This window comes from Balaenoptera ricei, chromosome 3, assembly GCF_028023285.1.
Source record: "Balaenoptera ricei isolate mBalRic1 chromosome 3, mBalRic1.hap2, whole genome shotgun sequence".
NCBI lineage: Eukaryota > Metazoa > Chordata > Mammalia > Artiodactyla > Balaenopteridae > Balaenoptera > Balaenoptera ricei.
Window position 1 is genome coordinate 11,357,463 of NC_082641.1, and position 22,164 is coordinate 11,379,626.

At 37.1% G+C, this 22,164-nt stretch overlaps 1 protein-coding gene across 1 annotated transcript in view; it reads right to left on the reverse strand.

Moving 5' to 3' along the window:
* Window positions 1–22,164, reverse strand: part of DNAH5 (dynein axonemal heavy chain 5) — a 200,715-nt gene that overhangs the window by 85,999 nt on the left and 92,552 nt on the right. The window contains exons 43-51 of the mRNA XM_059916759.1: window positions 21,526–21,767; window positions 18,888–19,064; window positions 18,259–18,460; window positions 16,493–16,635; window positions 15,460–15,594; window positions 6,881–7,003; window positions 6,475–6,688; window positions 4,956–5,179; window positions 1,908–2,106 (exon numbers count right to left, since the gene is read on the reverse strand). Coding sequence (XP_059772742.1) covers window positions 1,908–2,106; window positions 4,956–5,179; window positions 6,475–6,688; window positions 6,881–7,003; window positions 15,460–15,594; window positions 16,493–16,635; window positions 18,259–18,460; window positions 18,888–19,064; window positions 21,526–21,767 — 1,659 coding nt within the window. The remainder of the gene's footprint in view (window positions 1–1,907; window positions 2,107–4,955; window positions 5,180–6,474; window positions 6,689–6,880; window positions 7,004–15,459; window positions 15,595–16,492; window positions 16,636–18,258; window positions 18,461–18,887; window positions 19,065–21,525; window positions 21,768–22,164) is intronic.

Sequence of the window (22,164 nt, forward strand, 5' to 3'; positions counted from 1 at the left end):
TATACATTGAATTTAATTTGAATCCATAATAGACCATTGGCATTTCAAGGATCTTCCCAGAGATACTCGCTAATGAAGATTGAAAAAGTAGGGATTTAATGTCAAAATCAGCAAGAGAAATCAAAAATTAAATTATTTTTTAATGAGAATAAAAAGAAAAAGGTCACTGCATTTGCTTAGGAAAATTTTATGAGTCAGAAATTTTAAGTTAGTGGTGAGAATAGAAGTGAATTTGGGGGAATGGAGGTGAAGGGTTGAGAGAAAATAGAAAAAATGATTTCCTAAATAAATAAACATTGAGTTATCTCACTGGGAAAAGTATTAAAATCACTAAACTTTTTTAAAAATTAGAAACACATAACATACCAGTTTAATACTTTTCCAACTTTGACTATAAAGCATAATGCCAAAGAAAAAGCTAAATTGGGCATATATAAATTCACTATCAGTTAACATTAGTTGAATATACTGATACAGTAACAACTTAGAAATTCACTGGGTACTAGAAGAGTGAGTGGATCTTCCAAATCTAATAGTACATAATTACTTTCAATTGACCCTGTCCTAATATAAAGTATATTAACCTTTTTGTGACAAAGCAAGGAAATTGATTTAACATAATTATTAGGATTGGTCCATTTGCAAGGCTCCCACTAATTGAATTTCAATAGTCACTTCCTTATTTCATAAATGCTCATTTCAAGCTTTGACAAACAAAGTGCTTTGAAGTCACAAAATGTTCTGTGCTTCCCTCTAGACTCATTCACCCCGCCCCCAACCAAACTCCCCACCTCCAACCCCCGCTCCACAATGCTGCAGTTGCGCTTTGCTCCTTGAAAACCGTAATCTACTTACTTATCCTTCTGAATTAGAGGAAATAAAATACATAAATTCTAATTACCTTGTAAATGCTCTTACCTTTACATGATTTTTGGATGTGTGTGACCTGAGTGAAAATAAACTGTATCAGCTTCTTTTTGTGGAAGGATCAGTCCAACTGCATAGCCAGCAATAAACCTCCTTTTGCAATTGTCACTCAGAAACTTAACAGATCACATACATCCTTATCTAATCTAGTAAGGGGCTGCCTGGTCATTTTCAATCATTTAGAAGATATAAATAGCATGTGTTTAAACATGCCTTTTTGAATATGAAAATTAACTTAAAATTCCTCCTCAGTATTAGAAGAGGTTTCTAAAGGAAAGAAAAATATTCCACTTAAGCTCAGTTATTTCTGAAGGAAAAAAATAATTGGAGCCCTACCTCTTTTCATAAGAAAAGTAATATATCTCAATTTTTTATGGAACCATAACCACAAAATCTTCCCTCAACATCACCCACCCCTTTCTAATCGTATTCAATGGCCCTCTCAGAGGATGTGAGGTTTTTCTTTTTATTTTCAGCACCTGGAATACTCGAGTAATAATTATCATAGTTTTGCTATGTTTCATCTGGCAGTGAGTACAGGCCACGGACTGCCCAAGCCATCCACAGATAACATTTCACTTATCCCCCACAGTGCCCCTTGACTCATATATTAATATTTCCATTTTTATAAATGAGGAGAATGAGGTTTGAGAAAGTTCAGAGACTTGCCCAGGTAATGTGTGGGAGATCCCTTCCTTGAATCTACCTCTGTGTGACAGCTGTAAGCCTTTAGCACTGTCTTCTGCCATAGTATGCCTCCCAAATCTACCTTAATATCCGAGACTGATGTGCATTAAAATGATTAATCTTTGAACTCCATGAGCACACATTTATCTACTCATTCTGTATTTACTGAGCACCTAATATGTCCCAGGCTTGTCTCAGTAAAGTTTACTAAACAGAAATTCAACATCCCTGAACTGAACTTCTGTCTTCAGATATCCCTTTGGGGAATTTCAAATTCTGCTTCAATAGTTTACCTGTAGCTTCAGGTGCATCCCTCAAGAAATCCACAAAATAAGTGTCAATTCCGCAATTCACCAAGAGTTTTTTCTCTTCACCAAACTCCTCCTCCACCAAGTTTACTAAAGTCATATCAAACCAGGTCACATCATCAGACACCGTGAAACGATCGGCTATGACACGTTTACACTCATGCTTCCACAGCCTTAACAGTTCCTGTCAAAAGCATCATTAAAATGTGTTATTAATTCCCATTATGCCAGAGATGGGAATTCAAGTGGACGATATCATAGGGCAGCATCCTTCCTGATTTAAGATGCTACATTTTAAAAAGTTAAGATTAACACTACTGGTTTCCTTTTAACATGAACAACAGGTTTGGGAGCACATCAGAAACAAAATTCTAGACTAATGGTTTTCATTTGGTGTGTTAGCACCAAAAAAGGACATTTTGGGGTTGTCAAAATGACGTGGGAGACGTTACTGCTATTTGTACAAGGGATACAAGGATATAAAACATGTTTTGCACAGTCTTAGTATACAACAAATTGTCTATGAATATAACTGTCCTATTAAAAAATAAATAAAATAAAATAAGTTAAAATATACCTAACTTCATTTCAAGTTGGTCTCATTCAAGTATAGTAAATAGAGAGTAGTGTATATTCATTTTCAGCCTTTAAATTAAAACAAAAGCATTCCTAGACAAAATACTAAATCACTCTGAACAACCAACAAACTAATACTCTACATAAAAGTCTTATGTTTGTGATCAATTAGTCTGTTTGGATAAGACACCTACATTCATGTGGCCAGAGCATAATATAAAAAGTTGCATAAAAACAACTCTCATGTATGCAACTGAGATAATTACGAAGATATATTTACTTAACACAGTGTGAAGGAAATTTATGGCAAAACTCTGGATTATCTGCATAAAGCAATCACCTAGTCTAGATAATCCAGGACCCAAAATTAACTGGAAGTTGAGAGAATTAATTGCTCAATATATCTGTTCCTATAGCAAGGATAACAAATGTTTGTCTAAGCTAATTATTTAATACAAAACACTGGTGGAAATTTCTTACCTTGGTAATGTTTTGCAAGTTAGAGGCTTTTAAGCCATTATATTACTAATGATCAAATGTTCTTTGGTTGCCAGAAAATAAAATTTTAGTAAAATATATTTAATGATTCACTTACGACAAAGTTCATGACAAACCAATTGCTGGACCTGTTTATGCTGATTTAAAATAAGCACCAAAAAATGGCTACTCAAAAAGTAATTTTGGAAGACTGCATTCCACAACACTATTAATTTGTCAATAACTCTGAGGGAAAAAAATCAAGTTAACATGTTCACTGCTGTTAAAATGACTCCCAATTCTCTGTAACAAGGAGAGTGAGTTTTCCCCAAAATGTCCTCTTGCAGTCAGTCAGTGTGGTTACCTACTTTGTGAGCATCTGAGGCAAAGCTGGGTTTTTTTTAACAGTCCACATTTGATGTGCCTAGTGACAGTTTGGTTGATATCTCAACTTTTTCGGTGCGTTTAAGTGGAGAAGTCCCCTAAAACCTATTTGCTTAACTACAACCTCGGTTCCAGAAAAGGATGGAAAAACAGGCTGATGTTGCCTTAGCCTTATGCTTTGGCAAAAAAAGGCATACTGGGGGCTTCCCTGGTGGCTCAGTGGTTGAGAATCTACCTGCCAATGCAGGGGACACGGGTTCGAGCCCTGGCCTGGGAAGATCCCACATGCCGCGGAGCAACTGGGCCCGTGAGCCACAACTACTGAGCCTGCGCGTCTGGAGCCTGTGCTCCGCAACAAGAGAGGCCGCGATAGTGAGAGGCCCGCGCACCGCGATGAAGAGTGGCCCCCGCTTGCCGCAAATGGAGAAAGCCCTCGCACAGAAACGAAGACCCAACACAGCCATAAATAATAAATAAATAAATAAATAAGAATTTAAAAAAAAAAAAAAAAAAAAAAGGCATACTGCATTTTTACATACTACATACTTTACAGTTTTACATATTACATACATACTGCATTTTACATACTAGAATTCCCTTTTAGTTCGAAGAGAATTCTTATAATGCTACGAACTGTTTTATTCGAGTGTATGTACAAATGCCCATTTTTCTGTCAAATGAACTTTCTACTCTTCTGTCTCTTTTCAGTTTTACCAATATATGTATTTCTTTTAGTACATCAAGTTATATGGAAAAGAAAGATCATGGATGATTAATAACAAAATGGTTTTATTCTTCAATTTTGAAAGTTTAATTATAAAGATAATTACTTTTTAAAGTTAAAATGTCAGGTTTATAATATGAAGTTTATAATATGAATAATAGGAAGACTTATATAATAAGATCAACAGGGATTCTTTCCATTATTTAGTATAAGAAAATAATGATGAAAAAACAAAATCAATTTTTCCATTTACTCTATTCATTAGAAAATAATTGTATATATTTCCTTAAACATAAACCAAATTTAATTGGAATTTTTTTGGTTAATTTATTTATTTATATATTTTTTATTTTTGGCTGCATTGGGTCTTCGTTGCTGCACGCGGGCTTTCTCTAGTTGTGGTGAGCGGGGGCTACTCTTTGCTGTGGTGCGCGGGTTTCTCACTGCGGTGGCTTCTCTTGAGGAGCACGGGCTCTAGGCGCGCGGCGTTCAGTAGTTGCAGCACACAGGCTCAGTAGTTGTGTCTCATGGGCTCTAGAGCGCAGGCTCAGTAGTTGTGGCGCACGGGCTTAGTTGCTCCGCGGCATGTGGGATCTTCCCGGACCAGGGCTCGAACCCATGTCCCCTGCATTGGCAGGTGGATTCTTAACCACTGTGCCACCAGGGAAGTCCTAATTGGAATTTTTAAAGAAAAAAATTTTGGCATACGTTTCCCTTATTTATGTTCGTGAAAAGCAGCAAAGAAAAAAATATCCATGCTAAAACACCCCAAAATATTTTCATGATGCCACTAAAATTTGCATTACTAAGAATATTTAGAGTTTATAATAAATAACAAAGTTACTTGTTTTACTCTCTTATGTATCACTTACATCTGGTTCCTTGATAACCTCTGAAGTAGTGTTCAACATTCCCTGCCAGATCCTAGAGAGATCTCGAAGGTTAAAAATATAATGGAATTTTGCAGGGGTAGGGCGCATTTTAATCTTAGTCATCTGCCATAGTCGGCGTGTCAGGGGAACCAGTTTCGTCACTGAATCTCTCACTTCTTCTGAGAAGCCCCTTTGGGTACAGTAGTATCCTATCCCAATCACACCTGAAAGGGGAAAAAAGTCATAACATTTTGACTGACAGTTCAAATCACCTAAGTGAAAATGAAAAACATTATAATGCAGAGTACAAATATAATTAAACATTTTAATAGTTAACCACATATTAAAGAAATTTCTATTAATTAATGTTCTTTGGGGTTTTTTTAAACCTACAAAGTAGGTATAGGTTCAAGCAAGTTAGCATTCAAATACTGAAAAGTTGACTAAGAAATACTATTGAAAACTCTAGCTGAACTGATTCAGTATTATTAAATGCGTAACAATGATGAATATATAAAGTTGTCTTAGAAAAAGATTTAAAAAAGGGAGCTTTCATGAATCCTCTAAGATTTCTCCATTCTTTTGTTGCCTTTCCATGCATTATAAAATATTTTCATTTACTTTACAGGTAAAATTTTCCAGGCAAAGAAGAATAATCAAAAGCGATACTAGTCATTCCTTCTAGTCCATTTTACTTCTCCCAAGTTTAGATAATTCCCATGTCATTTGGTTTCCAAACCTTTGCCCACTGCTGTGATTGAAGGCAGATACTGCCGTACTCCACTACCCTAGGGCACTAAGAAGACATTCTAGTCTGCCAGAAATTAATCAGGGTAATCCTAGTTAGTTTTTTCTCAGTTGCAATTTCAGAAATGGTAAATTAGTACCTAACACGAATGCATGCGTAACTTTTTACTTTTTCTGAAAAGAGTGATTCCATAATCAGTTTCTAAACTCATTTTCATTTCTCAGTTAAATAATTATGGTTATCGATTGCGCTAGTGTTTCTTGGGTGAATTTATTTCTGAAACACTGCATATGTAATCAATCAGTAATTTATTACAACCCTATAAATTAGTCTGAGGATCGGACTCTGGCTAATCTCCACTCTGTGCAATATTATTTCTTTGGCCAAAATCATTATATGGGTTGGTTAGGTATCAGCTACATAAACTTTTGGTATGGCATTATATCAATGCAGACCTCAAATATGTGTACCCACGAGGAAAGCATCTCATCGTGTCTAAGACCATTTAATGTTTAACCTCCTGGCTGAAGAAGCTAGCGACAGTTTCTTAAAGAAATACATAGGCAGAAAAAATCTACTTAGCACCTAACTTAGTACACACATAATAAAGTAAATCTTTATATAAACAAAATACACTGCTTGAGAGTGATGAAGCTCGTAGACTAAGAAACCACCCAACGCTCTTTCTGTGTTGACCTCTAGGTGGATATATTCTCACTGGAACCCAAGCAGGGATTCTTCCCTCCCAGGCCCCACTGACGTTCACTTTACCAAAGATCTTGTCCACAGAAGCATCAGAGGGCAACGTGCAGTTAAATATAGAGAACTGCCTCTTGAGCCTTTGGGGTATATCATTGCGTCCGCCCCCAGGATGGGTCATAGCTGCTAAAAACTGTATGTCCACAACGCTGGTGAACTCCCCAGGCTTCTCTAGGTTATAAAATCCATTCTGGTCCATCAGCTGTCGTACTATCTCATTAGTAACCTAAGAAAGACAACTTTCAGAATTAAAATGTCATTCCTTTATATCCCAGGACCTAACTCTTTGAGTGTTTCCAAATAATGGACCTTATTGGAATTTAGGAATTGCAAGTTGAAAAAGTAAAAAATATTTACTCATCAAAAAATAAATCAATGAGGAATTAGGCAAATAAAGTGCACAATAGGATCGATATACCTGGTCTCCCCACTCATTGATTATTGGCATATTCACATCATCAATAAAAACAGTCATCTTCTTTCCTGCTGGAGGGCCATATGTTGTGCCCATGCGTTTATCCACATAGCTCTCTATTGTCTTCTGTTAAACAGAAAAGTCAACAGAAACATCTGTGAAAATATCCCCTAAGACATGGTTAATTATTTTAAAAATCCAGGAACCTTTGAAATGATAAAAATTACTCAGAAAAACCCCCAAATGTCCCTTAATTCTGGAAAGCAGGGCATGAGGTACCTAACTTTTCTTGCATAACGTTTATAACCTTTGAAAATCTGGTTTAATTTAGGAGTAAAGAAAATTCTGATCAATGTAAATCTTGAATGGGATGAGACTCTTCTGTTTATTTCTACAGATTTAGTTTTGTCTTATTGTGCCTATGTTGGTGACAATATAATATAACCCTAACCCCCATTATTCAAAGGTCCAGCCCTCCTCAAAGTTTCCTTATAATCATAGACAAAGCTAAACAGGGCTACTGTCCAAGAGGCTTCTCAGGTCTTGCTCTGAGCTCCACGGGTTGCCATAACCTGAAGACTGTTCTCTCTTTGTTGAGAAATCTGCCAACTGGCTTCTGTAGCCTGACACAATCTGCTCTGGGCAGATGCAATCACACTGAATCACTTCTCTTCCCCTTCACAAAGTGGAGAACAGCTCCCCCTCTTTTCTATCCAATACATTCTGAGCTTAGGTGGTACAGGAGGAAACTGCCCTGTGCTCTATAAAAAAATGTCCTAGCAATGTGGAAAGGAATACTAAAACTGACAGAAGGGGTGTTGGAAGGAGTAAGGGGGACATGAGGGAAGAACCCCAGACTATTGACTACAGTATTAACATTTCCATGGTCATAGAGTGTAGTTTGGAAATCAGTCAGTTGTTCAGAATGTATGTACTAAACAGAGCCAGCACTGCAAAGAAAACAGAAGGGGCTCACACTTCTCATGCTCCAGAAACTCAGTCTTAAAGACCTCATTTTATTCCCACTGATTCACGATTTAAGTCATGTTAAAGATAATGTATAAATATAAGAGAAGGTGGAGGTGTATGGAGATAAAATGCATTCTTATCCTATCCAAAAAAGAGGTTCCTTATTTCATGATGAAGAGCAAACCTGTTAAAATGACATTAATAATCCTTCAGGGTACAACCATGAAAAAAGGCCAAGATATAAACAAAAATCTATACATCTGTCCTTGAAAATTTCCCCAGTTTGGTAATTTCAAATTGTAATTTTCTGTCATCATTTTAACGAACAATAGCAAAAGATGTGAACATTTTTCACCATTTTAAAATAGAAAGATATATAAACGTATCACACAAATTTCCCATGACAACAGTACAATGGCAAGAAGAATTTCATATTGCCCTGACATAAAAAGAAAACTGTTTAAAGTAATGTACTAGGCTAAATTTAGCTCTCCTCAATGAATTTAAATGGATAAAGCAATTAATAATCTCTTGACAACTCCCTATGGCAAACTAGAGCCTTCCAGATATTCCCTCGTCCGTTAATGAGAACTCATAGGCACATGAAGATTTTATGTCTTGGGGGGCCTTCTAAGAGCTGAAAGCCATAGGTGGAACAGATGAAATAATACGGAGTAATAGCTATATACCTGCACTTTCTTCCCCTTCATTATGACCCTAATTTCTTTGAAATAGCAGGAAATTACTAGAAGGAATTCATTTTAATATATAAAATTATTACTTTTCTATATATATAAAATTAAAAAGCTAAGTTGATAGAAACAAAAACAAAGGAGGGAGAAAAATTAAATAGCTTGTGAACCTAGAAGCTGAGACTTCTTCCTGTGTTTAGAACTGCTGCCCATTAAATAGTTGCCAAATGAACTGGGGAGTTTGATAAGATCTCCCGAAAGCCCGAAACACAGTAACTTCATGTTCTACTCCATCATAGATCTATGTGTTTGGGAATATTTAGGAAAGCCGTATACTTGGACTAGTGTCTCCAACTGGACTTCCCCACTTAGATTATCCATGGCATCACAAAATCAACATATCCAAACGCAGACGTCTCTGCCTCATCACAAAATCTGCACCCACCCCAGGTGCTCATCTCAGGGATTAGCACCAACTACCTAAGTCTCAACCAAACATTTTCACATCCAACATCGATAAGTTCTACTGCAATTTAAATACTGCTTTTTAATGTACCTCATCCTCTCTGAAAAATGATATGCCCTTGATCAGTTATTTGTCTTTCTCATATGGATTAAGGTCACAACCTTTTAAATTGCCCTCCCTGCCTCCAGTCAGGCCTGGAAACTTCTTTATAAGTCATATACAATGTCTATATTGTGTGATTTACAATTTTGTCTAGACTCTTCTGTCTCCCCAAAGAAATCAGTTTAAAGAATAATTTATCATCTTTGTAGTATTCTGCCACCCACTTTCTCCCTGGTCTCCTTGATCTACTGTCCCACCTCATCCATCTTTTTGGTGATATAAACCATAGTCCGGTTAATAAAACCAAATAGGTATATTCATTGATTCGATTATTGTCTGTCTCTCCCACTAGAATGCAAGGGAGGCAGGGACCTTGTTTATCTTGTTCATCACTGCCTCCTCAGTGTCTAGAAAGGTGTCTGGTACAATATATTTATCAGTAAATATTTGATACATAGATCAATAAAGACAAGAAACTTGGGAGTCATCTTTAACTTTTTTTCTCTCTCTCCTATCCCTCTCCTCCAACAATATCCACTCAACCAAAAACGAGTCCTGTCTGGTCTGCTTCTCAACCACAATTTGAACGCATCCTTGTGCCCCTTCCATATCTTGGTCCAGGTCAAGCTCTCTCTGGAATTACTGTAACCGCCTCCTTTCAGGTCTCTCTGAGCACAGCCCTCTCTCTTCCACCTGCAGCCAGGATGAACTTGCTGAGTGCTGACGCAGTCCTGCTTAGTATTCCAGCGGTTCCTCATCAGTGACCTACAAGGAACATCAGAATGCTCCCTGCTCACCCTTCAGTCTCATTTCTAAACATTCCTTTTCAGGCTCTTGGTTCCGGCCCATCTCGGTCTTCATTCATTCATCGTCAGTTAACAATAAAACAATAACATGATGCTCCTCTCAGACTGATTTACAGTGTTCATTGAGAGATCCTTATTTACATATTCCTAAAGTAGCCATTTTTGAGCCAAAAAATCTCTCAGCATTAGTATCACCCAAACACAATTTGTGAAATATTGACTTAGATGAATGATCTTCCATAAAAGTCACTTCCCTCAACCCAGCTTATTGGTAAAGAGTTGAAATCTCTAGCAAGGGCCTGGACTAAGGGCAGTTTATGCTGTTCTCTGAGAATAGACGATGACTTGACTCTGAAATAGGAGAAAGGTAGTCAGCATGACATCATCTGAAGCAATCTATGGCACCTAAACAAGTTTCTCACCTCATTGTCTGTCTAGCTCACACATACATGGGATACTAGAGTGAACCCCAGTTGTGACAGTGACATTTTAACACATAAAAAACAGATGGTTAGTCATCCAGATAGACTTAGGAATGGGGCTGAGGAAAGCCATTCTACGTTGCTCTTCTCCATTCCAAATGAAAAGCTCTAAAACTAGGGCAATTCAATTTTCTGAATTAGTTTCTTAATAGACAATTCAGCCTCTGTAATCCCTAAAATATTAACATTATATAAATATTAAATTCCCCCAAGTAATGGTCAACTCTTTCATTACATTTATTCCTGTAATTCCCTAACAAAATGAATCCCCTCCTCCTCTGGGCTCCAGGGTACTTAGATTACTCCATAAGTAGCACTTATCATATCAGCTATACTTGATTGTGCACATGTCTGTTTCCCCAGCCAGGGGAAGGAACATGTACAGTTGAGGAGGTTGTGCACTGCCCAGTTCTTGGGTTCACTATTCACATTATTGTCTCTGTGAATGGGACATAGCACAAAATCTGCGTAAACTGCAATGGCCTTATGCAATAGCTCTGACTGGGTTTAAAGTTAGAAAAAAAGGGGTTAAACTGCTACTTCCCCCACTTATTAGCTTTATGACTTATAAGTCATTTTAAACCACATAAGTCACTGAACCACAGCTCAAAAGTGGGAATGTATATAGAGATACATAAATCATGTATATGTATGTGTGTGTATACACACAACAGAATATTATCCATAAATGATATAATACATGTGAAGGCACTTAGTGAACTTAATACATTATAAAAATGAAAGATATTTTTTATTACTATAGGTATCTCTACATATCAGCACTTAAATCATTTTTCATACATATTACATCCAATCAAATTGAAATATAAAATATACTTAAGTGTAGGCTTCCATGTATCTGCTATTTAGCTAAAAGATAAAAATGGAGAGCTTATGCTTTTTATTAAGAAATCTACTGTCTAAAGAATATCTTTCCATTTTATTGTAACTCATCAAAACCAAATGAAAACAGGCTTCTATTAGTAAAGTTTAAAATTCTCAATAGCATATTATAAAAAGTAAAATTATATCAAAATTAACATGAAAATATAATATTACGTAACTAAAAGCTAAAAATAAAACAAATGCACTGTGATAAATCAGCCATTTGAATATTAATGGGAATAAAGAAAAGCCGTTGGAAGGATCAGATGGGTGAACTAGAAAAGCACAGCGGAAGACATGGGAACTTGGTTTCTCACCCAGGTTCTGCCACCAACTAACTATCTGGGAACTCAAATGAGTACTTCAATCTTCCTCAACCTGAGTGTGTTAATATTAACAGTGAAACCTGACATTTTTAGAGAGCTTTTTACCATAAAAAAACACTTTCATGTATTATATCTTCAGAGTCTCCTCTGGAAACTGGTCTTCAGACTATACTCTGAAGCATAGAAAGGATTTTCTTCAATCACAAGGGCCCCTACAGGAAGCAAGAAGGAGGTTGGAAGGGATTTCAGGAGGCCAGCTCCAACTCCATCAAAGCAAATCCCTTGTTACCTGTTTGATAGATTAGTCTTCTACATAAGATTTCATTAGGAAAAGTGGTTCTGAGTCTAGGAAAAAATGTGGAATTTCCTTCCAAGCTCTCAGTTGTCATTTTTAAAAAACAAAACCTATTGCTACACAAGCATTTGTAAGACGGTTGTTGCATTCAAAATACTTCGAGATTATTTTTAGAACAGAGAAATCTTTTCAGAAATTCTCTTAAGAAATTTTCTTTTTCGTCTTATTTTCTGTATTGTTTACATTTTTAAAGGTATGTGTGAATTACTTTCAAGAATAAAAAAATTAAAACTATATTTGTTTTGAAAAAAAAATCATCTCTCTTAAAAGACTGACTGAAATTTCCTCAGCCAAAAAGAGGGTGACCATATAATTTTGGTCCAAACTTCATACTTTGGATAGTAACAAGGATGCTATTCATTATTCACCTGAGACAACAGAAGTTAACTGGACAGTCCCAGGCAAAGAGGGACATAGAGTCTGTCCTCCTGCTGATAAAAGATGTGAAAGTGACACCATGGTAAAAACAAAGGAAGTTCAGATGAAAACAACCTGTCAAGTAACAGACGTGTGTCCTTGACACATGTGCCATCATGGCAACACGGGAGGGATGGACGGTATCTATTTTCTCATCTACAATTTCAATTTGGTTTGGATCCAAATAAATGGGACACACAGAGACAAATGCTCAGCTCCGTCAGCCCTTGTTTAGCATGAACGGCTGAAAATTATAGTGAGAAAGTTAATTACAGCAGTTTGGCTAATTGAAAGTTTTCTAAAACTAATGAGTCTAGCTTAATTGAAAGCCCTGATGCTTAGCAGTCAAAACAGGCACTAAACAGACCAGATGATCCTGTGATGCTTCTGAACAGAAAAAGAAATAGTGAAGTGTTGAGACCACCTTCTTACTGAAGGATAGGAAGGATTTGCGTTAAACATCAATAGTTGTGAATCAGATAATGGAACCCTAAAGAATACAGATGTTTATGTTTTGAAAACCTGTTTTTTTTCTTCTTCTAATTTATTATACTTCAATACGGTACTGCTTCTAGAAATTTATTACATGGTTTATGAATTTGTATATTAATAAACAGGATGTTTTCTAGATTACGTGTGCCTTTTTCTAGGAAATTAATAAGTATTTCATGCTATAGAGACATAAAGCACAGGTCTTTACCACCTGAGAGGGGTAAATATCACCAAGAGTTACTAGCAAAAATATGTGACAACTCCTTGCCATATACTAAAGAATTTGGCTAGCCTTTGTCCCTGGTTCCTAGGAGGGAGCCTTTAAACCCTTGGAATTTCCCACATAATAAGAACGTCTTTGTTATTCATTGTGGGCCCCTCAGACCACTCATGCCAGAAAGACCAAACTATGATTAGAGTGTTAGGGCTTTAAACCATGTGATACAAGCTGACTTCCCAGGGGGAAGGGGTTTGGAGACTGACTTCAATCACATGGCCAACCAATCATGCCTATGTAATAAAACTTCAGTAAAAACTCTGGACATTGAGGCTCAGGTGAGCTTCCTGGTTGCTGATATACACAGATGTGCCGGGAGAGTAATACATCCTGAGGACAAAGAAGGTTCACATTCGGGACACTCCCAGACCTTGCCCTATGCATCTTCTTTTGGCTGATCCCAATTCATATCTTTTATAATAAAACCATAATCATAAGCATAGCATTTTCCTAAATTCTGTGAGTCATTCTGGTGGATTATCAAAACTGACAGGGTCATAGAAACCTTTCAGTTTGCAGCCAGTTGTTCAAAAGTGTTGGTAGCCTGGGAACCCCTGAGCTTCTGGCTGGTTCTGAAGTGACAGAAGTTTTGTAGGGACTGAGCTCTTCACCTGTGAAGTCTGCACTAACTCCAGGTAGTTGCTGTCAGAATTGCACTGCAGCCCTAAAGATTTAATCCACTCCCGAGAAATGTGAAGAGCTAGATAGCTACCCTACATAATGAAAAAAAAACTCACACTTTGACTTAATGCTTAACAATCTGCATCCACAAGTAAGGTTATATTATAACCTTTAAAGAGATGTTCTCCAAAAGTAAAACAAAGTTTTAAAAATATAAAATAGTATCAAGGGAATGTGTATAATGTTAGCATCTTGCCAGCCTAGGATAATCTAGTGTGCAGTTCCCCAAACACAAAAATACCACTGCTGAGTCACTGCAATTTGGGGTTCACCTCGATCCAGACCTTCCCAACACAACAGTATGTAAATGATATTCATTAATGATAGAAGGCTAGCCAGTTTTGGAAATTCCATCTCTAACAGAGGAGCATAATGTTTTGACAGTCTTATTTAGAAACTTAATCAATGGTCTTAGTTTTTTGGCACTCTGTAGTCACCAATTACATTAAGTGATTAAAAAGTCATGATTTAGCCTTGTTCTCAAGAATTTTCATTGCTCTTTGATATTTTCATTCCAACAACTAAAGAACAACAAAGTTAATCAAAAATGAAGTTCTTTGGATTTAAATTCCCCTAAAAATTTCCCTTCCATTTTCAATTTATTAATGTACCTTTTCCTAACTCTTTTTCATATGTATCTTTTCAAGTGTACCATTTCATACATTTCAATTTATAAAATGTATCTCTTATTAATGTTCTAATAAAGGTATCAGATTATTTGCAAACAATTAAAGCATGGATTGACATTTAAGATTTACTCTCTGGTTTCTTAAATAATTTAGGAATAGGAGAAAAAGAACCAGTTAGCCACTGCAAGCCCTGGCCAATCTTGGCAGTTCCATTGACAAAAGCAATGCAAACTTGAGAGTTGTTCTCTGTTCCTCCTCAATGATATCATAAGAAAAATCTTTAATGTGCTAAGATTCTAAGATTGTATTCCTTGCTGAAATTGATAATAGGAGCCATTGCAGAATGTTAAGTCAGTGAACAACAAGATAAATAGGAACCAGAGATTGGAAAAAGGATAGAAACTAGATTTGAAGAGGATCAGACTTGAAGCAAGACCAGCTTCAAGATTCTTTGATGCTAATACCCTGTTGCGGAATCATGAAGTAGATTATGTAGAGGTAGATAGGGGGAAGGGAGAAAAAGGAAACAACATGAAAAGTATTTCCTCAGATATATTAGCAGCCCTTGACTCAAGAGAGAGACCATCATAGATGACTCCAGTGTGTCTGTCCTAATGACTAGAATAATAGTAACACCCGCAGAAAAGCAGACAGTAGGGAGAAGGAGTAGTTTTAGGTGGGGAATAAATAATATTTCTTTCAATTTTGGATTTTGCATGTTCACAGGCTTTTCTACAGAGATATTCTAAACAGTGTTGAGGCTTTTAACACCATATATAATCTTTTTATTTCTCCATAATTTAAGATTATATGTTGTCATCTAACTAGGGGGAGATTCTATTGCAACAGAAAAATAGAGATAATGGAAGACGTATGTAGGGGATTTACTATGGTGGTGAAAGTGCACATGAAGTTCAGTGGGTACAGCAGAACAGCATGAGATTTGAGCCTCCAAAGCTTATCACAAACCTGGGCTGAACTAGAAGCACCAATGAGCCAGTACCTGAAACATCAGTGGGGTGGTTGCAGAAGAAAAGTTCAGACTCTTGATCATGTGGCTTTCAGGATCGTATTTTGACATAAATCCTTTGATTATGACCGTTTTGGCTGTTCCTTGTTCACCAATTAACAGCACAGCCTAAAACAGGAGTTGAGAAAGAAATCCAAGAAATACAATAAAATTATTGTCATGGGCTGAATTGTGTCCCCACAAAATTTATATGTGGAAGCCCTAACCCCCAGTACCGCAGAATGTGACTACGTTTGGAGACAGGGTCTTTAAAGGGATGATTACATTAAAAATGAGGCCGTTAAGGTGGGCTCTTGTTCAGTCTAACAGGCATCCTTACGAGAAGAGGGAATTTTGACACACAGAAAAACAAGGGATGCACACACAAAGACCATGGGAAGACACAGTGAGAAGACAGCCATCTGCAAGCCAAGGAGAGAGAGAGGGCTCCAAAGAAACTAAACCCACCAACACCTTAACCTTGCATTTCAAGCCTCCAGACTGTACAGAAAGAAATGTTCATTGATTAAGCCACTGAGCCTGTGGTATTTTGTTATGGCAGCCATGGCAAAATAATACAATGATCAAAAGAGAAGGATTTCTCTTTAGAAAAACAAGTCAAAATTCACTTTCTCTCAATACATGAAAAATCATTACTTAATTATGAATTAAAGCTATTCAACTCTAATATTGTTACTGAGGAATAATAAAAGAACTATATTAATTTGGGTAATACTTTTATTTATTCTAAACAGCAACATAAAACATTCTAAAATAAATGCAAGATGCTTCATGTTTTCGTTTTTCTCTTTGTAACATCTTTATTGGAGTATAATTGCTTTACAATGGTGTGTTAGTTTCTGCTGTATAACAAAGTGAATCAGCTATATGTATACATATATCCCCTCCCTCTTGTGTCTCTCTCCCACCCTCCCTATCCCACCCTTCTAGGTGGTCACACGATGCTTCATGTTTTCAAGGTATGTTTTTAAATATGTTACTTTAAATAAAAGTGAAAGAGCCATACCTTGCCCTGTTTAGCAATGGTTTTAATTAGGAAGTCAGTTCTCACATTGTCCACATTTGGCACCAGGATGGAGCCATACTCTGGGGTGACATCAGATGGATACACATATTCCTCAGTACACGTCTTCCAGTGGATCCATTTACCTGATGTGAAAAGAGAACATTTACATCTTCATATTCCTATTAATAACTTAATCCCTAATTATAATGAGCAGACTTCCTTGAATCTCATGAAGTCATCTTCCAAAAACTCCCCACAAAGTAAAATTCATTAAATTCAGACATCTAAGTATTTCAGTATGTGTTTGCTGAGTCAAAATTTCCCAAGAAACTATTCCCAAAGTGGTAATAGTAGGAAATAGTAAGAAGTATCTTGGAATTTTCTTTTTAAACATGTAGGTTTTCAATAACAAAAAGTGTGTATAAAAATACAGGACAGGGGACTTCCCTGGTGGCGCAGTGGTTAAGAATCCACCTGCCAGGGGCTTCCCTGGTGGCGCAGTGGTTAAGAATCCACCTGCCAGGGGCTTCCCTGGTGGCGCAGTGGTTGAGAATCTGCCTGCCAATGCAGGGGACACGGGTTCGAGCCCTGGTCTGGGAAGATCCCACATGCTGCCGAGCAACTAGGCCCGTGAGCCACAACTACTGAGCCTGCGCGTCTGGAGCCTGTGCTCCGCAACGAGAGAGGCCACAATAGTGAGAGGCCCGCGCACCGCGATGAAGAGTGGCCCCCGCTTGCCGCAACTAGAGAAAGCCCGTGCACAGAAACGAAGACCCAACATAGCAATCAATCAATCAATCAATTAAAAAAAAAAAAAAAAAAAAAAGAATCCACCTGCCAATGCAGGGGACACAGGTTTCATCCCCTGTCCAGGAAGATCCCACATGCCACAGAGCAACCTAGCCCGTGCACCATGACTACTGAGCCCGCATACCACAACTACTGAAGCCCGCGCGCCTAGAGCCCGTGCTCCGCAACAAGAGAAGCCACCGCAATGAGAAGCCCACACACTGCAACGAAGAGTAGCCCCCGCTCGCCGCAGCTAAAGAAAGCCTGCGCGCAGCAACAAAGACCCAGTGCAGCCAAAAATAAATAAATAATTTATTAAAAAGAAAAATACAGGACAGTGATAGTCATATGTACCTAAAATCATTTTTCATTACATACTTCCCTAACTGTAAAACCAAAAATAAAACATCCTAGGATGCCATATATAAATATTATGTATATTTGTACTTTATATATGTGTATATATGTACTTTATATATATGTATGCACATTTAAATAAACTTAAAGTATTGCAATACATGCATAGATACAGATGTATAGATATACACACCTATTTCATAAAAATATACCTCATACTTTGTCATTTTTTTATAAGTTGCTGATTATATCGAATGAATGGCTGAAATGGATCTGATTTGGTGATTTTTTAAATTTGTTTTTATTTCATTAAAAGTTCAGTACACGATATATTTAACAAGAAAATATGCATTTGGAACTCAATTGAAATAAATATTTGAAAAAGAAACAATTGACTCTCTTTCATACACACATAAACATTTCCACTTCAATTTTACAGCCAAGAGTTTTAATTACCATTTAGAAATATAGATGATAGCTAGCTAGCTAGCTAGCTAGCTAGATGATAGATAGATAGATGATAGATGATAGACAGATGATAGGTAGATAGAGTGTAAATATTAGCCATTTTGGAAAAAACTGGTCCCACGTGTGATGATGGATAGAAGAGAGGGGCTCACCATCAGATGCGACGTAATAATCAAACATGGTGTCGTCAGGCCCTGCTAGAGGCGGCAGGTCCAAGGCCAGCCTCTCCTGGGAGCGCAGCCACTGCTCCATGCGGCGCCGGCCATCCAGTTCCAGCACTGCCCCGACGCTCCACATCAGGGAGAAGACGTAGAGTCTCCCCAGGTGCTCCGGCGTGACCTCCCCGCCTTGCTCCTGAGCACGGAAGAAACTTTTCTTTTACTTACTTAATTCTCAAACCAAAACTTGGCTTTGACATTTTAATGAAAATAGCAAAGATCTAAAAGGGATAACAGTTTTCCCCCAAAACAAGAACGAGGGAAAGATGAATAAAACGGGAGAACAAATGCAGAACTGATCTCTGGGAATACCAAGCTGGTCTCCGAAATAAATTTTGAATGCTTGTTAGACGACTGCGAACCTGCCCCTAATCCACAAATCTGTGGTTTGCTTTGTGGAAAAAAAAAAAAAGAAATGAAGGAAAAACACAAAATATGCAGTGTCCATGTTTGAAACCTCCCCACTTCCCCATGGTTCTAAGAATCATGTTCAAATATCACAGACTCTGCACAGTACGGCTCAGCTAAAAGGAGAGAGAGTTCTAGAAAGTTGAGCTATTTACCTTGGAAGGGATCAGGCCTTGAAGCATGTTGATGCTTTGCATGATCACAAAGGCCTCCAGCATCTCCATCTGGTGTTCTAAGTTCTGAATACTGAAGTGATACAGGTCTGGAAACGACTTGGTGTACAGCTGACGAAGAATTTCAGCTTCTTGAGGCGAACGTTTTTTAAGAAAACCCTGTTGGTTTGCAGATGAATGCATTAATTAAATTTATTAGCACACCAGAAAAATGGCCATTTTTGGACAAAAGTTTTCTAAATATCGGTTAACAATAATAATAATAATATCTAATGATTATACTGCACTTCTGATGTACCAGACCTTGATATAAATTCTTTCATGTATTACCTCATTTAATGCTCAAAACAACTCTGTGAGGTAGGAATTGTTATTATCCTTTTACAGATGAGGAAACTAAGGCCCAAGGAGTTTAAGCATGACCGGGATCCCACAGCTGGTAGGTGTCAAAATTCAAACCCAGAGTCTGATTCCAACATCCCTACGTTCAGCTACTACACTACACATAACCTCAGGTCTTGAAGCCAAGATGGAGGGAAAAGTCTTCGGCTCTTGATTAAAATATGCTAGGAGAAAATGAGGAGGCATATACATGGAAATAACTTAGAAAAAGAAAAAGGAATGAAAGATGAACAAAGGAAATCCATCCCCAGATTTTTCAAAATAGGAAACAAAGATTTATCACAATTTTATTTCTTCTAATTTAATGAATAACCAATGTAGAAAAAATATCAAAGAATACTCAGGAAAATGGGGAATTTAGTCATTTGGAAACCCAATATTAGGAAACTACATGTGATTCATAACAAAATACCACTTAACACACAATATTTTCTTCAGGTGAGGAAAGTTCCCTTGGCATCAAGAGATCATGTCATTCTTAGAGATTCTGAACAGAAGCAATAAAATGTTGATTCTCAATCATCCATCATTTCACGGATTCAACATGATTGCACAACAACAAAAAGGAAACATAGCACTTTCAAGTTGATGGTGCTATGTAATCAGCGTGGCTCACAGAGGCTTGTGGATTCCCATGAACACAACTTCCCCATTGGTCTGCCCTCTAATAGTTCTCTCAGAGCAGCCCTGCCCTGCTCTAAACACCTCCAGTCTTGTGAGTCTTGCTTCTTGCTAACCATTTGTAAGCAACTTAGCGTTAATGTAAAGGCCTTATTCAGCCTCAACATGGACAGAATATAATAGAAGCTCATTTCATAAATAGCAAACTGTAAATATTCATTAGCTAATAGTGTAAAAGTATTGTTTAAAAGCCTTTGTGAATTTAAAGTATTTGGGGGAAAATCACAAATTCATTTTCACTTGGAGTTTGCCGCATCTGTGGTTACCAAGGCTGAATCCATTGTGGTACTTTAAAAAAAAAATTTTTTTAAAACAATAACTCCTGTACCTTCCTCCTCAGAGATTCTAAATTGATAGATTGAGGTGTGACACAGTCATCTGTATTTTAAAGAACTGTCATTGGTGATTATTCTTGCAAAGCCAGGGTTGAGAACTCTTGCTCTGTATTCTTCTTAAAGGATGGATAATTTAACTGTGAAATCTGAAATCTTCAGAAGCATTTTTAGTGACATATCCAACTGTACTTCAGTATCATTTTGCTTTATAATCCCCTCCTTCTTCACATCTTCATCTACTTGATTTAAAATATGAATTCATAAGTTTTCAATCAAAATTATCTCCAAAAAACTTATGTAAATGAAAATAATAATTTGACCAACAATGTCAAAAAAGATTTTACAGGTGGCTTGTCTAATAAGCATTCTGCCTTACACTATAATATTTATTTAGTAAAATATCTAAGTATGCAAGGCATTCAATTATAATCTTATGATAATCAACATACTCTAACATACATTGGTAGTAATAAAATACTTTATCATGAATTGAAAAGATATTATCTGAAATATTATTTCCAAGTGCAAACTTAAAACTAACGTTATGACTATTGAATCTCATAAAAATTCTTTATATGAAATTTAATAAATTGTCTTCTTCGAGTTAATATTCTAAGACAGTTGCTCCCAAATTTTATGTGAATGAGTACCTTTTTAAAATATCATGAATCCCCAAAGTGATACAATTAAATTTTCCTTATTCACTCACAGTTTGGTGGGATTATTTTTTTTTAATATTTATTTATTTATTTGGCTGCCCTGGGTCTTAGTTGTGGCATGCAGGCTCTTAGTTGCGGCATGCGGGCTCTTAGTTGGGGCATATGGGATCTAGTTCCCTGACCAGGGATTGAACCCGGGCCCCCTGAATTGAGAGCTCAGAGTCTTAACCACTGGACCACCAGAGAAGTCCCTAGTGGGATTATTGATTCACCTAGGCCTTGCAATTATTCCCCAGCCCACGGGGTGTAATTCACAGGTCAAAAATTATTAGAACTGAAGAACCCTGAGCACTGAAGAAACCTGCAAGGGACAACCTGGGCTGAAGGTCCCAGAGCATTCAAGGATCTTCCACAAACATCAGCATTAAAATGCAATTACACCAACAGGTCTGCAGAAAAATCAGCGCACACTCTAAAAGAATGCTAAAGGATCTGTTTCCCTCTTTAATTATACCAAAAAAAAAAAAAAGATTCCAATCATACCTCAAGAATAGGACTCCAACCAAGGACAGAAGAACTCATGAAAACCATCCCATTTCTTGAGACAGTAGCAGGCGAAGCATTGTCAATGTTATGAGGTTCGAAAACAATCTTGCAGTTTGGAGCCATGGGAATCCGATCACCATTGGCAAGGGTTAGAGTTTTGTTATCGTCCAAAACGGAATTCAGATTTTCAATCCAGATGGCATCTACTGGCCCGTCAAGAACTATCCAGATATGCTCCCCTAGAACATCCCACCAAGGGCAGGGAGAAAAGCAAACATACACATATATGCATATATGCATAACTACTATGCTTGAAGAAGTAGTATAATTTGATGTAATTTTCATTAATTTTTAAATAAAGCTTTGATCTAAATGATGATCGTATTTTGTCACCTAGGACTCTTCCTGTTCTTTATATAGCAGTTGTTTGAAGCCCATAATCAAGAAAAAGTCATTAGCTCATTGAACAGATATTCCTTGAGCACCTTCTCTGTATCAGCACAGTTCAAGGGATATTGTGATAAAAAAAGACAACATCCTGCCTTCACAGAGCTGACTTTCTAAGGGGTAGACATGACAATCAAACCAATATGCAAAGAAATATATAAGAAAAATTCAGCAGGATAAGAGGGTGAG